The sequence below is a fragment of the Prunus mume genome, linkage group LG2 (genome assembly GCF_029339155.1).
Source record: "Prunus mume cultivar Tortuosa linkage group LG2, ASM2933915v1, whole genome shotgun sequence".
Classification (NCBI taxonomy): Eukaryota; Viridiplantae; Streptophyta; class Magnoliopsida; order Rosales; family Rosaceae; genus Prunus; species Prunus mume.
The window spans coordinates 13,508,271-13,521,099 of NC_142699.1; the positions used below are offsets into that span (position 1 = coordinate 13,508,271).

The window sequence follows — 12,829 nt, forward strand, 5'->3', positions numbered from 1 at the left end:
AATGTCTTAAGTTGAGAGGCATCGCTAAAATTTTCCATACCCACCTTTTAAAGTGCTTTAATTAATTTAATTATAACAAAATATTGATTTAGGAGGAACGTAGTAGTATATATGGCTGATAGGATATATAAAATGTATGCGCATGCAGGTAGAGTAGCTAGAGCTACGTACTATATAATGATTTATTTATATGGCCAATATAAGGGGCATCTTTACCAGCTACTACATCTTGTGTCCCTTCCCTTTTGTTTTCACATGCATGCGGGAAAAGGCACGAGCATAGATTAGCCCTTTTAATTACACAACTAATTGCAACAGTTGAAAGAAGAAGATGCCATTTAGGAGAGAGACAAATAAGCCACTAGCTTTGAGGTGCCCCTTTTACCAAACTCGCTTTCTTTAATCCCAAAAGCCTTTGTTTGCTTCTAGGCTAATTGAACTTCTTGCCTCTCTCTGACCAAATAACACTTTATTTAAAACCTTAATTTAATTAAGCACTTTGATCAATTACGATGACTCAGGTGTGCTTTGGCTTTTCTGGACATCAGTTAAACCAAGTACTTAGGAACCCTCATCAAATGTTTAAGAAAGCAATGTGCTACTTCCAATCACCAAGGCAAAATCTGATTGACTACTGTAATCTACTAGCAAAGCTTAATTAGGCCACCTAATTATTAACCTTTGCAAGCAACAATTGTATGCCTGAGAAATAATCACCTGCAGCCCGCCCGGCCGCCTCATGAACCCTTTTAATTACCATACCAATTAGGCCATGCTGTGATTGGAATGCAAATTGTCAACCTATGTAGTAGCTTGTAAACATAAAGGCCAATATAATGAAGGGGTCCTATTAGGGCGAAGTGAAAGAGTTGATAGACTTTCTGGAAACCAAAGATTAAGCTAATTATATTCACTAAATTGCGAATTATTTCGGTACAAGTCGACATCTCTATTTTTATTAATTATTCAAGGCCTAATAATGAAGCATTTTTCTTTTGGAGATAGAGGGGCAACATTTTAGCTATTAAAAAAAAATTGTATGCCTAAATTCATTGGAGGTATTGAGAAGTTCATATCATATTAAGAAACATAATTTTCCACATCTCAATAATTGAGGTAATTGGGTGTTTGACATTTTCCAGCTCCGATATATCTCACATCTCACTAATATGGTGATGCCCTGATTGGATAATTAAGAAACAAAATGCAGCCAATCAAGTGTTTCCTGAGATGCCACTTGGTTCCTTTTTGTTGGCATTGTCAATGTAGCAGCAGCAGCATCCATGAGTTTCTATATATAAAGCTAGTGATCACTGGAGCTTAGTATCAAACTCAGTCAACCTCCACAAAACTGAGAAGCAAAAGGCTTCTTTGTGCACCTTAGGTTCCTTGCTACCACAATGGTAAGCCTTCTCAATTCAGCAAAGTTGTTTTTCTTTAGGACCTAAGAAAATTCCTTTACATATTCGACGTGGAGTTTTCATTTGGCAGCTATTGTTCTATGTACTTAATTCAGTTTCTAATTTGAAATTATGAACAGGGCATCCGCGGAGGATTTAAAGGGCAGCCTAAGCAGGCAGCAAGGTTAGGAGGAAATCGAGCTGCACTTTTTGTATACGGTGGGTGACTATAAATAATTGACACTAACCACTCATTTTCTGCATTTTGCATACTCTAATTTCTCTTTTAATTATTGATGGTGAATAAATTCATATGTATGTATGCATGCAGCCACGGAGGGTCTTGAGAACATGTCATTTGTTGCAAATGCTGTGAGCCTTGTGACTTACTTCTATGGATATATGAACTTGAGCTTGACAAAGTCGGCCACCACCCTTACCAATTTCATGGGAACCGCATTTATACTAACACTTGTTGGTGGATTCATATCTGATACCTATTGGTCAAGGTTCAAAACATGTGTCATCTTCGGATTCATCGAATTACTGGTACGTTTTTCTACAAGAAGAACTCAGAAATTGGATGAATTTTTTTCTTACACTTGCTAGTTCTGTTACTACTAATTCTACTCTGTTCGTTCTGATACTGTTTAGACGAAAGACTAAGTTTGAAAATATTGTCTCTTCTGAAAATTTATGTGCTTTTTATTTGTCCGTTTGTACTATGAGTGGCAAGTTGCATGTACCTACAACTACAACCAAAATAACTAAAAGATATTCATCCAAAGAAAAACTTTCTGAAGCCTAGCCATGGCCTGCAACAATTATACATATATATTCTAAAGCTTGGCCACAATGGTCAGCAGAAGATCATCGACAACCTACATAATAGCTGACGCAGATATCATGTAGCTACTGGTTGATGATCAAATGCAAACAATAAAAAATAAGGTCGACTTTGTATATATATATTTTTCGGATTTGTTGATGCTCAAAATGGTTAGGCCAAGATTAAGTTCAACTTAGTGATGAGGTGTGATGGATGATGAATGAAGGTGAGGACCTTAAGCATGTGTATAAAGACTTGGGCAAGCAATAAATGTAAAGAAGACAAGATATACGTGGTTCACCCTTAATGAATGGGCTACGTCCACGGAGAAGTATGTTCTCATTATAATAGTGTATGATTACATTTGTACATGGGGTTGGACCCGAATATAAAGATAACAAGTGAGATGCCCAGGTCAGGGATCTAGAAGAGAGTCCCCGGCCCTAGGGTCTAGCTCTAAGACCCGGATCCTCTTCTAAGTGGAGAGAGGAAGTCCCCTTTTCACATGGATACTATTCCCTATTTATAGGGAGGTGAAAGTGGGAGGTTTGTGTAGTTTTCGATGTGGGACTTTGCGCAAGTCGCTGTGGTGGTGACATGTGTCATGGTGTTGATGCTCTTGGTGCTGGGTATGCTCGGTTGATTATGGTGTAAACAGTAGTCCCCCAAGTTCGCAGATTAAGTGACTTCGGGTTGGGAACTTGTGAGTTTTTGTGTAATCGTGACTGAGCATTCCAGGTTCGATGGGAGCCGTAGGGCATTCCCTAGTCCCCCAAGTTTGCAAGCTAGAAGTTGCGTCACTATTTAGAGTGTATAAGAAAAGTTGTGTTAGCCGTTAGTATTGTTGGTAGCTGGGTACCTGGGCATTTGGTGAGGAAGTGGGTCTGGGCCGCAAGGGGCGGGGGCCTTGATGCTTCGGTGGCTTTGGGAAAAAGGGTTGGGCTTTTAGCACCTTTGGTATCCTTTAGTTTCAATGCTCCCTAAGCCATGCAAGCATGCAAAGTGTGGCCCCAACTTTTCTCTTTTTTTTTTTTTTTTTTTTTTGAATGGCCAGAATTGTAAGCCATGCATCCCCAAAAACTTTCATGCCCCTTGCCGTTCGGCAAGGAAGCTAGGCCCTTTTTTTTTTTGGTTGAAACCTTGGTGTGCTAGGCCTTCGGTAGGTTCCAAAAGTTTGGGTGTGAGCTCATGAGGACCTGGGTCATGGGTTTTGGCTGAGCCATAGGTGGCTGGGGTTTTGTGTGCTTGGGGAGAAAAATTTCAAAAAGTAAAGAGCCGGGCTCTTTAAGTTTGTGCCTGGAGCTGGGACTTAGGAAATTATTTTTCAGTTATTGGAAAAGACCTGGGGTCAACAGGCTGGGCTTTTTGTGTAGGCACGGGAGCTGTGAGTATTGGCCAAGGATTTGAGGAGCTGGGCCATTTTGGAGCTGGACTAGTTTGAATTGTGGTGAGCCATGCAAGCCATGCAATTTTTTTTTTTTGGATGGCCATGTGGCATGGGCTTGGGGAAAATTTGTGAGCCTCTTAAATATAGTGGCTTGGGCTGACCAGTGTGCAAGGGCTGGGCCCTTATTTCTTTTGCATGGGGCTGGGCCCTTGAGTAAAAAGCTGTGCCTTGAGGAATAATGGGTTGTCTTTGCTTTGGTAAGATGGCCAAATATGAATTGTCTGTGCAAGTTCTCCATGCTTCGGCAGGTGGTTAAAAAAGAAAAGAAAAAAGGAATAGGTCTTGGCCAAATATGAATTGGCAAAAGGTATTGTGAGTATCTCTCAAGGGATTTTGAAGCTGGGCCCCTCCAAGTGTCTTCAAGGCTTGGCTCAAGTTGCTAGGTTTAGATGAGGATTGGTGTGCCTCCTTTTTTTTTTACTGGAACTGCCTGAGTTCCACAAATGGGCTTCGGCAGTGTCCCATTCCTTAGTTGCTAGGGTGTTTCAATTGTGAGGGGTATATATCTCTCCTTATGAACCTTGCCGTTCGGCAAGCAATAGTGAGACTTTTTATTTCCTCTTTTTCTTTTGGTGGAAGCTAAGGCCCAGGTTTGAAAATAGGAGTGGGCTGCAACAGAGCCAAGTCCCCTATTTTTCACAGCCGGTACTCTTGAGTGGGCATTCTCATCAAGGTGACCGAGTCCCTTAGTTAAGGTGTCCGAGTACGAAACCCGCCGTTCGGAGAGGCCTGCGACTCTGCAGGTTCAGCAAGAGTTTGGAGTGGGCCTTGAGAGGCTGCGAGGAGGAAGAATTTTAGGCGGCGGTGTCGTTCGGCAAGAGACCCAACTTGGCTTGGGTCTTTTGTTTCTCCCGTCGGTGCATCACAAGTCCCTTCGTTCAGCAAGCTTGGCATTCCAGATTTGGTTTCGCAAGGGTGTTTGAAAACACTGAGCCGGGGATCTTTGGGTGGAAGTCGATGACTTAGGTCCTTCAAGATGGTGGCTTGGAGTGGGGTGTATAGTCCTTGGTAGGTGGCTTGGAGCCGGGTGTATAGTCCTTCTGAGGTGGCCCCACCCCTTTACTTTTTTTTTTCTTTTTTTCTTTTTTTTTTTTTTTTTGGTGGGCACTTGAGACCTCCATTTACTCAGATGGGGTTAAGCCCCTGGGCCTTTGGCATGGCGCCAATCCGAGCCTCCAAGCCTGTTTGTGGAGTGACCCACAGGACCTTGTTTTTGGACCAACGTGAGAGGCCTTCTTGGCTTGGAGTGGGCTTGAATTTTAGACAAGAAGTGGGCTTTTGGTTGGCCAAGGTTGGGCCTTGAAATGTTGGCACCAAGGCTAGGCCCTGGGTTGGAGGGGATGTGCGCATCTCCTTTTAATCAAAACCTGCCGTTCGGCAAGGTAAAATCAAAAGGGGCTAGGTACCTTGGCATGAGCTGGGTCTTGTGTGGGTCCCTGTCAATCCATGGAGTGGGTCCCTTGTGAATCCATGGAGTGGGTTCGGTGAGAACAGAGTCAACGTGAATAGAGTTGGACTCCTGCTACCTTGGCTCGAGTCAAGGTTTGTAGTTCAGCATTTGTTCGTTGGGGGAGGGTTGCTCTAATTTCAGATAGCCCTTGTCGCTCGACAAGGGCAGCTAGGGTTTTTGTTTGAGATTTTTGGAGGCATGCGGTGTTCCTTTGTTCCTTCGGCAGATTGGTGAGGCTGGGATATTGATAATTTTCTTGGAGCCGGACCATTGGAGTTTTGGAAGTGCACGGGTTTTTGTCAAGCCGTGGAGTCGGGCCGGCTTTAGACTTTGGATCGAACCTTGCCGAACGGCAGGGTCGATGGAAAGCCATTTTCGTGAGGCCTGTTGTAGGAATCCGAAGGTGCCGGTCACGGCCGGCAAGGTGAGCCACCGGTGTATTGTATTTTCGTGTACCACAGTGCTTCAGCAAGAGTGGGTGGGTTGGAGTTGATTCTTGGAAGGAAGAGATCGGAGTGGACCTTTGGCAAGTTTAGGCTACACGAGCCGGATCTCTTCGAGTCTCGGTCTTGGCGGTTTTGCGGCAAGGGGTTGAAGTGAGAAGGGCTGTTGTGGTCCTGGCACCACTAGTGATTGAGGCTTCTCCCAAAGTTCTTCCACGGAGGTTGCCGTTCGGCAATTGAGTGGGCTGGTTCCAACTTCGGCAAGGGTGCTAGTTTCGCCCCTACTTGGGTTCGGGCCCTTGAGAGCTTGATTCACTGAACTTTGCCGTTATGGGTGTGAGCTTGAGCTAATTTTATCTGCATTTTGTTTGAACCTTCGGCAGGTCAGCTCGGGGTCGTGCCTTCGGATGAGGGGCTAGGTCGTATGGAGCTAAGCTTTTGGTGAAGTGGGCTGAGCTTGGTGAGTAAAAAGAGCTTGGCCTCTTGTATCTTGTGAAGCCAGTTTGTGTTTGCTCAGCCCTTGCCGTTCGGCAAGGGTGGGTTGAGAAACTATACATATGTTGTGCTCATTTTTTGTTCGGCGGGTTCTTCTTGGCAAGTCCGGAGCTAGGTCCGGATCACTTGAGTGGGTTGGTTGCAAGCTTGGGGCTGGGTCAATGTAGTGGGCTTGTAAAGTTGGCTAAGCTACACGAGGGGCCCTTCCTTTAAAGCGTGGTTGGGCCTTTTGTTTCGGCAGAGGAGTTGTTTCTATCCAAAGCTCAACCCTGCCGTTCGGCAAGGGTGGCTTGAGAAATTTTAAGACCTCATGAAAGTGTTGGGGTCTTTGGCAAGCTGATTTGGAGCGTTGATATCTGATTTTCTGTTGTGCTCTGAACCTTCGGCAGGTGTTCGACCTTGCTGAATAGTTTGTCGAGTGGAGCTAGGCCTTTGGAAGGTGATCTTGGGCCCTTAGTTAGTGTTTTACGCAGCTCATGGTTCGGCAAGGGTAAGATTTTTTGAGGGGTGCCGTTTGGCAACTTATGTGAAGAGGAAGTTTCAAAGCCTCCCTCCCTTCGGCAGGTTTGGAACATGACCTGGATCTAGGCGTGTCTTTCGAGTCAACAACGGACTGGCACCCGTTGAGTTTCATCCCCATTCTTCTTCCACCCACCCCTTTCTTGAATTTGGAGGTTCTGGACCCTCCAAATTTGGTGTTGTTGTGGTTGAAGCTTCGGTAGGAGGGGTGAAGCTAGGATATTGATAATTTTCTTGGAGCCGGACCATTGGAGTTTTGGAAGTGCACGGTTTGGCCTTTGAGTGGGCTGGGCTCTTGGAGCGGGTGTCTTGATCAAATCATGACTCCTCCGTTTTGTGCTGGTTCCAAGTCTTGAGCAGGTCGAGAATTGGAGCTTGGTGAAGTTGGGTTCGCAAGTCCGAGAAGGTGAGTCCAAAGATTGGAGAAGAGGTGCAAGTCCCCTATTAGCTGTTCATGCCATCCAAAATTTGTTGGAGAAGAATATTAGAGCTGAAGAACCGTGAGCCCGTATACTTGGGTTCTTGAAGTCACCCTTACAACCAACAGCCCTTGCCATTCGGCAAGGGTGATTGCAGGTATTTTTGGCAGACGCTTGCGTGTTCAGCAAGGTTCGGCGTCCGAGTCTGATGGGTTCAAACGAGGGTCTCGGAAATTCCTTCACGGCTCCCGCCGTTCGGTAGGGCATTTGCGGTGGTCTAGGTTGCCCCACCTGTTTTTCGTCAATTTGGATTGGGTGATTGAGCTGGTCCTGTTTGGTGGGTTTGAGCTCGAGTTGGGTGGGAGCTAGCCGGTAGCCACATTCAACCCTTGCCGAACGCAAGGATTGATTGAAACCGTGAGGGCCCTTGCGATGTCCTTGGGAAGTGAGATTTGTAAGTGGGTCTCACAAGGCGTCGGCACTACGGCCGGCAAGGATAGCGGGCTCGATTCGTTGCTTGGGAAAGTCCAATAGTTCATTGTCGGCAGGCGTCGGGTTGATTTTCTCTGGACTTGTCGTTCGGCAAGGTACCTAGTCCCGGTTTTTCGGCAAGCTTGGTGGTGGCTGGTGGGAGCTTGGATATTTGGCACGGCACACAGCCCTTCGGCAGACTTGGTTGGTGGGTGTCTTGATCAATTTCTGCCGTGAGTTTGGGACTGAATTTTGGAGCTGATCCTTCGGCAAGGTGACTAAGTCCTCATGGTTTGTAGGTGTCGGCAAGACTTGGGGTCTGTTTCCTTCGGTGAGATCAAGCACTTTGTGAGTTTTTGAGCCTCCAAAAATTTATGCATGGAGCCTGCCGTTCGGCAGTTCCTTTCGGCTTGGCTCTGGGCTTTCGAATAGAGCTGGGTGCCTTGTCTTGAGCATTTTGTTGAGCATCCTTGTAAAACCTTGGAGCCGTGACCGTGTGAGCCTTGGTTGTTTGGATTTTGAGCGGGGTGCTGAAAAGAAATTTGGACGCTAGGTCTGGATTGAGTTGAATGGACCCGTGAGCTTGGCTATTTGAAATTCCGTAGGTTCTGGAACTAAGCCTTCGGCAAGTAACTTGGGACTTGCCTTGATGATTTTTGTTTGTTGCTTGTGGGTGTGTAGAGCATTGGTACAAGCTGGGCTGTTGGACCTCGGGGATTAGCCGGTTTTGGCAAAACTGGGCTTTCCTTGTGACTTGGGTGTCTAGATCCGATTTCTGAGGTAAATTGCTGCCATTTTGGAGGCCTCCATTTTGTTGCTGCCCATCCCTTGCCGTTCGGCAAGTTGGCTAAGTCTCCATATTTTGTAGGTGTTGGCAAAGTAGCTGAGTCAGGATGATTTGCGTTGTGCTTGGAGCTTGAGCCTTGTTGTTTGGGTGTCCAGAGAAAAACACAACTCCTCCGTTGTGAGCTCATTACAAGTGGGACTTGGCATTCTAGTTTCGGCAAGAGGGACCTGGGTTGCCTTGGTTTGTGCTTGATTTTGGAGGAAATAGGCTGAGCCCCCGGGTTCCCACCAAGACTCGGCAAGTGGGTCTTTGGGTCCGGCAAATCAGTTTGATGTTTTCTTCTATGTTTGTTTGAAAATTTTGGGCAATTGGCTTCATAGGCCAATTTGTAATAACTAATATGCAAGAGGTGGGGTCCACCGCTTTCTCCTGGAGTGGAATTTTGGAATTGCTTTTTTAGCTTTGGACGGAAGCTGTTGCCCACGTAATTAGAGGGTGGTAATGGAGATGACATCTGGACTTAGTGCTTTATTTGCTGGCTGGGCAGTTCTGGATGTCATGATGTTCTTTGATTGGGTTCCCACCTTTCGGCAGGCAAATAGGCAGTCTTAGTGGGGCTTTGTGAAGCTTTTGCGCATGATGGCTGATGGTCATCAATAACATTCTTGCGAATACTTGGGCTTTTGTCAAGCCTTGGAGCCGAGCCTGAGGTGCAAATTCTTGTAAGGGGCTAGGCATAGGGGTGCCAAAGGCAACACGAGATGTGTCTGGGCACAGGGGTGCCGAAGGTAACACAGAGCTTGCGTGTCGCAAGACAATGTGGCCAGGCACGGGTGCCGAAGATAACACAAAACTTGCGTGATGCAGAACAATGTGGCTAGGCATGAGGGTGCCGAAGGCGAAGGGATGCCGAAGGCACAAATCTTGCATGTCTCAAGGCAATGTGTCTAGGCAAGAGGGTGCCGAAGGTATAAAATTTGCATGTCGCAAGGCGATATGGCTAGGCACAAAGATGCCGAAGGCAAAGGAATGCCAAAGGCATAAAGCTTGCACGTCGCAAGGCGATGTGCCTAGGCACTAGGGTGCCGGAGGCAACTCAAAGCTCGCATGTCGCAAAGCAATGTGGCTAGGCACGGAGGTGCCGAAGGGGACACAAAGCTCGCATGTCGCAAGGCAATGTGGCTAGGCACGATGGTGCCGAAGGCAACACAAAGCTCGCATGTCGCGAGGCAATGTGGCTAGGCACGATGGTGCCGAAGGCGACACAAGATGTGGCTAGGCACGATGGTGCCGGAGGCGACACAAAGCTTGCGTGTCGCAAGGCAATATGGTTGAGCACGAAGGTGCTGAAGGCAACACAAAGCTTGCGTGTCGCAGAGCGATGTGGCTAGGCACGATGGTGCTAAAGGCAACACAAAGCTTGCGTGTTGCAAGGCGATGTGGCTAGGCACGAGGGTGCTGAAGGCAACACAAAGCTTGCGTGTCGCAAGGCAATATGGTTGAGCACGAAGGTGCTGAAGGCAACACAAAGCTTGCGTGTCGCAGAGCGATGTGGCTAGGCACGATGGTGCTAAAGGCAACACAAAGCTTGCGTGTTGCAAGGCGATGTGGCTAGGCACGAGGGTGCTGAAGGCAACACAAAGCTTGCGTGTCGCAAGGCAATATGGTTGAGCACGAAGGTGCTGAAGGCAACACAAAGCTTGCGTGTCGCAGAGCGATGTGGCTAGGCACGATGGTGCCAAAGGCAACACAAAGCTTGCGTGTTGCAAGGCGATGTGGCTAGGCACGAGGGTGCTGAAGGCAACACAAAGCCTGCGTGTCGCAAGGCGATGTGACTAGGCACGAGGGTGCCGGAGGCAGCACAAAGCTCGCATTGGGACAAGGCATTATGGCTAGGCATGAGCAGCAGGGCCGGTTGATGGCTGGGTGCCTAAGGCATCGCACAAGCTATATGATGAAGATTGTATGGGTGCCGAAGGGCACTGAGGAAGTGGAGAACGACATAAGCCTTTTGTGTCGATTCCCACAGACGGCGCCAAACTGTTGATGCTCAAAATGGTTAGGCCAAGATTAAGTTCAACTTAGTGATGAGGTGTGATGGATGATGAATGAAGGTGAGGACCTTAAGCATGTGTATAAAGACTTGGGCAAGCAATAAATGTAAAGAAGACAAGATATACGTGGTTCACCCTTAATGAATGGGCTACGTCCACGGAGAAGTATGTTCTCATTATAATAGTGTATGATTACATTTGTACATGGGGTTGGACCCGAATATAAAGATAACAAGTGAGATGCCCAGGTCAGGGATCTAGAAGAGAGTCCCCGGCCCTAGGGTCTAGCTCTAAGACCCGGATCCTCTTCTAAGTGGAGAGAGGAAGTCCCCTTTTCACATGGATACTATTCCCTATTTATAGGGAGGTGAAAGTGGGAGGTTTGTGTAGTTTTCCGATGTGGGACTTTGCGCAAGTCGCTGTGGTGGTGACATGTGTCATGGTGTTGATGCTCTTGGTGCTGGGTATGCTCGGTTGATTATGGTGTAAACAGGATTAATATATTTGCAACTTTCCAGTCCCATCCCTCTTACAAACCAATAGACAAAAATTATTAGTTAACTTTTCTATCATCTAATTGCAATAGCTTCAATAAACAACTCCTCCAATTGAATTTTATGCTTAATTACATGATTTCCACATTTGCAGGGACTTGGGTTGTTAACTGTACAAGCACACTTCCACCAGCTAAGACCGTTCCCATGCCAAAATGTTACACCAGGCCAAACATGCGAGGCTGCAGACACAAACCAACTTGCGATCCTTTACACTGGCCTCTACTTAATTGCATTAGGCACCAGCGGCGTCAAGTCGGCTTTACCAGCTTTGGGAGCTGACCAATTTGATGAGAAGGACCCGAACGGGGGAGCACAGTTGTCGAGCTTCTTCAACTGGTTCTTGTTCAGCCTCACCATTGGAGCCATTTTTGGTGTCACTATTGTTGTATGGATAAGCTCGAACCGGGGCTGGGACTTGGCCTTCGCTTTGTGTACCATGGCAGTCTTCTTTGCTGTTGTGTTTGTGTGCATGGGAAAGTCTCTGTACAGAAACAATGTTCCCAAGGGCAGCCCCCTCCTAAGTATCCTACAGGTAGCCACAAGTTTTGTGTCAATAATTGGTCCCCTGCATCACTCTGCTCTGTTATATATGCTCATAAAGTTATTGGTTCCTCAATATTGATTTATAGTTTTGTTTTTGAATGTTCAGGTTCTTGTGGCTGCTACCAAAAACCGAAAGCTTCCAATTCCGGAGAATGCAGATGAGTTACATGAGATCCATGACAAAGAAGCAGGGGAACAAAATGAAATTCTTCAGAGAACAGATCAATTCAGGTACATTAAAATAACTACACTTTGAAATCCAGCCCCCTCCTGCAGTCCTACTTCAAATAAGCTTAGTAGTAAATATAATTTTGCAGATTCTTGGACCGGGCGGCAATCTTTGGTGCCACTACTGCTGATGGTTCTTCAACATCTAAAGCTCATGGATCCTGGAACCTGTGCACAGTCACGCAAGTTGAAGAAACAAAGCACCTAATTCGCATGCTCCCAATCATATTCAGTACTGTCTTCATGAACACGTGCATGGCACAGCTTCAGACCTTCTCAATCCAACAAAGCAATACCATGGACACGCATATTCTTGGCTTCAAAATTCCCGGCCCATCAATCCCAGTTATCCCTTTGCTGTTTATGTTCTTTCTCATCCCAATATACGAGAGAGTTTTTGTGCCAATTGCTCGAAAATTCACTGGAATTCCAACTGGGATACGACACCTTCAGCGGATCGCGGTTGGGTTGGTGCTCTCAGTTATTTCCATGGCGGTTGCTGCGCTCATAGAGACTCGCAGAAAATCTGTGGCCATTGAACACAACATGGTGGACAGTATTGAGCCTCTGCCGATGAGCGTGTTTTGGCTGGGCTTGCAGTACGCTATTTTTGGAGCAGCAGATATGTTTACTTTGGTAGGGCTCTTGGAGTTTTTCTATGCTGAGAGCGCAGCTGGTATGAAGTCACTGAGCACAGCCATCTCATGGTGTTCGATGGCATTTGGCTACTTCTTGAGCTCAATGGTGGTGGAGGTGGTCAATAAAGTCAGCGGAGGGTGGCTGGCTAGTAATAACTTGAACAGAGACAAGCTGAATTATTTCTACTGGTTGTTGGCAGGGCTGAGTGTACTGAATTTTGTAGCTTATTTGATCTGTGCATCTTGGTACAAGTACAAAAAGGTCGAAGTTTTCAAGCAACTTGACTTGAACGGAAAGGTTGAAATGGTAAAAGCCTAGGTAAGAGGCTAGAATTAAAGGTTTTATTGTGGTATTCAACGGATAATTAGGATATAATATTGTAATCAGATCCAATAATTATTTATAAAAGTTGGTTTCATTGTTGTATTAAACCTAGCCATTTCCTCTCTAACGGGTTTTTTTTCCTTCTAATTATCTAATTTAATTTCTATATTTGAAAGAAGATCAAAGCTTAAGATTTCCTTTAAAAGTCGAAATACAAAATAAAA

At 46.2% G+C, this 12,829-nt stretch overlaps 1 protein-coding gene across 1 annotated transcript; it reads left to right on the top strand.

Annotated features, from left to right (window-relative positions):
- The first annotated feature begins 1,737 nt into the window (after positions 1 to 1,737).
- LOC103320773 (protein NRT1/ PTR FAMILY 4.6-like) lies at positions 1,738 to 12,728 on the top strand. Its single transcript, XM_008222495.2, has 4 exons — positions 1,738 to 1,949; positions 10,963 to 11,403; positions 11,521 to 11,645; positions 11,732 to 12,728. The coding sequence occupies exons 1-4, from the start codon at positions 1,752 to 1,754 to the stop codon at positions 12,597 to 12,599; spliced, it is 1,632 nt and encodes a 543-aa protein (XP_008220717.2). The 5' UTR covers positions 1,738 to 1,751; the 3' UTR covers positions 12,600 to 12,728.
- The last annotated feature ends 101 nt before the right edge of the window (positions 12,729 to 12,829 follow it).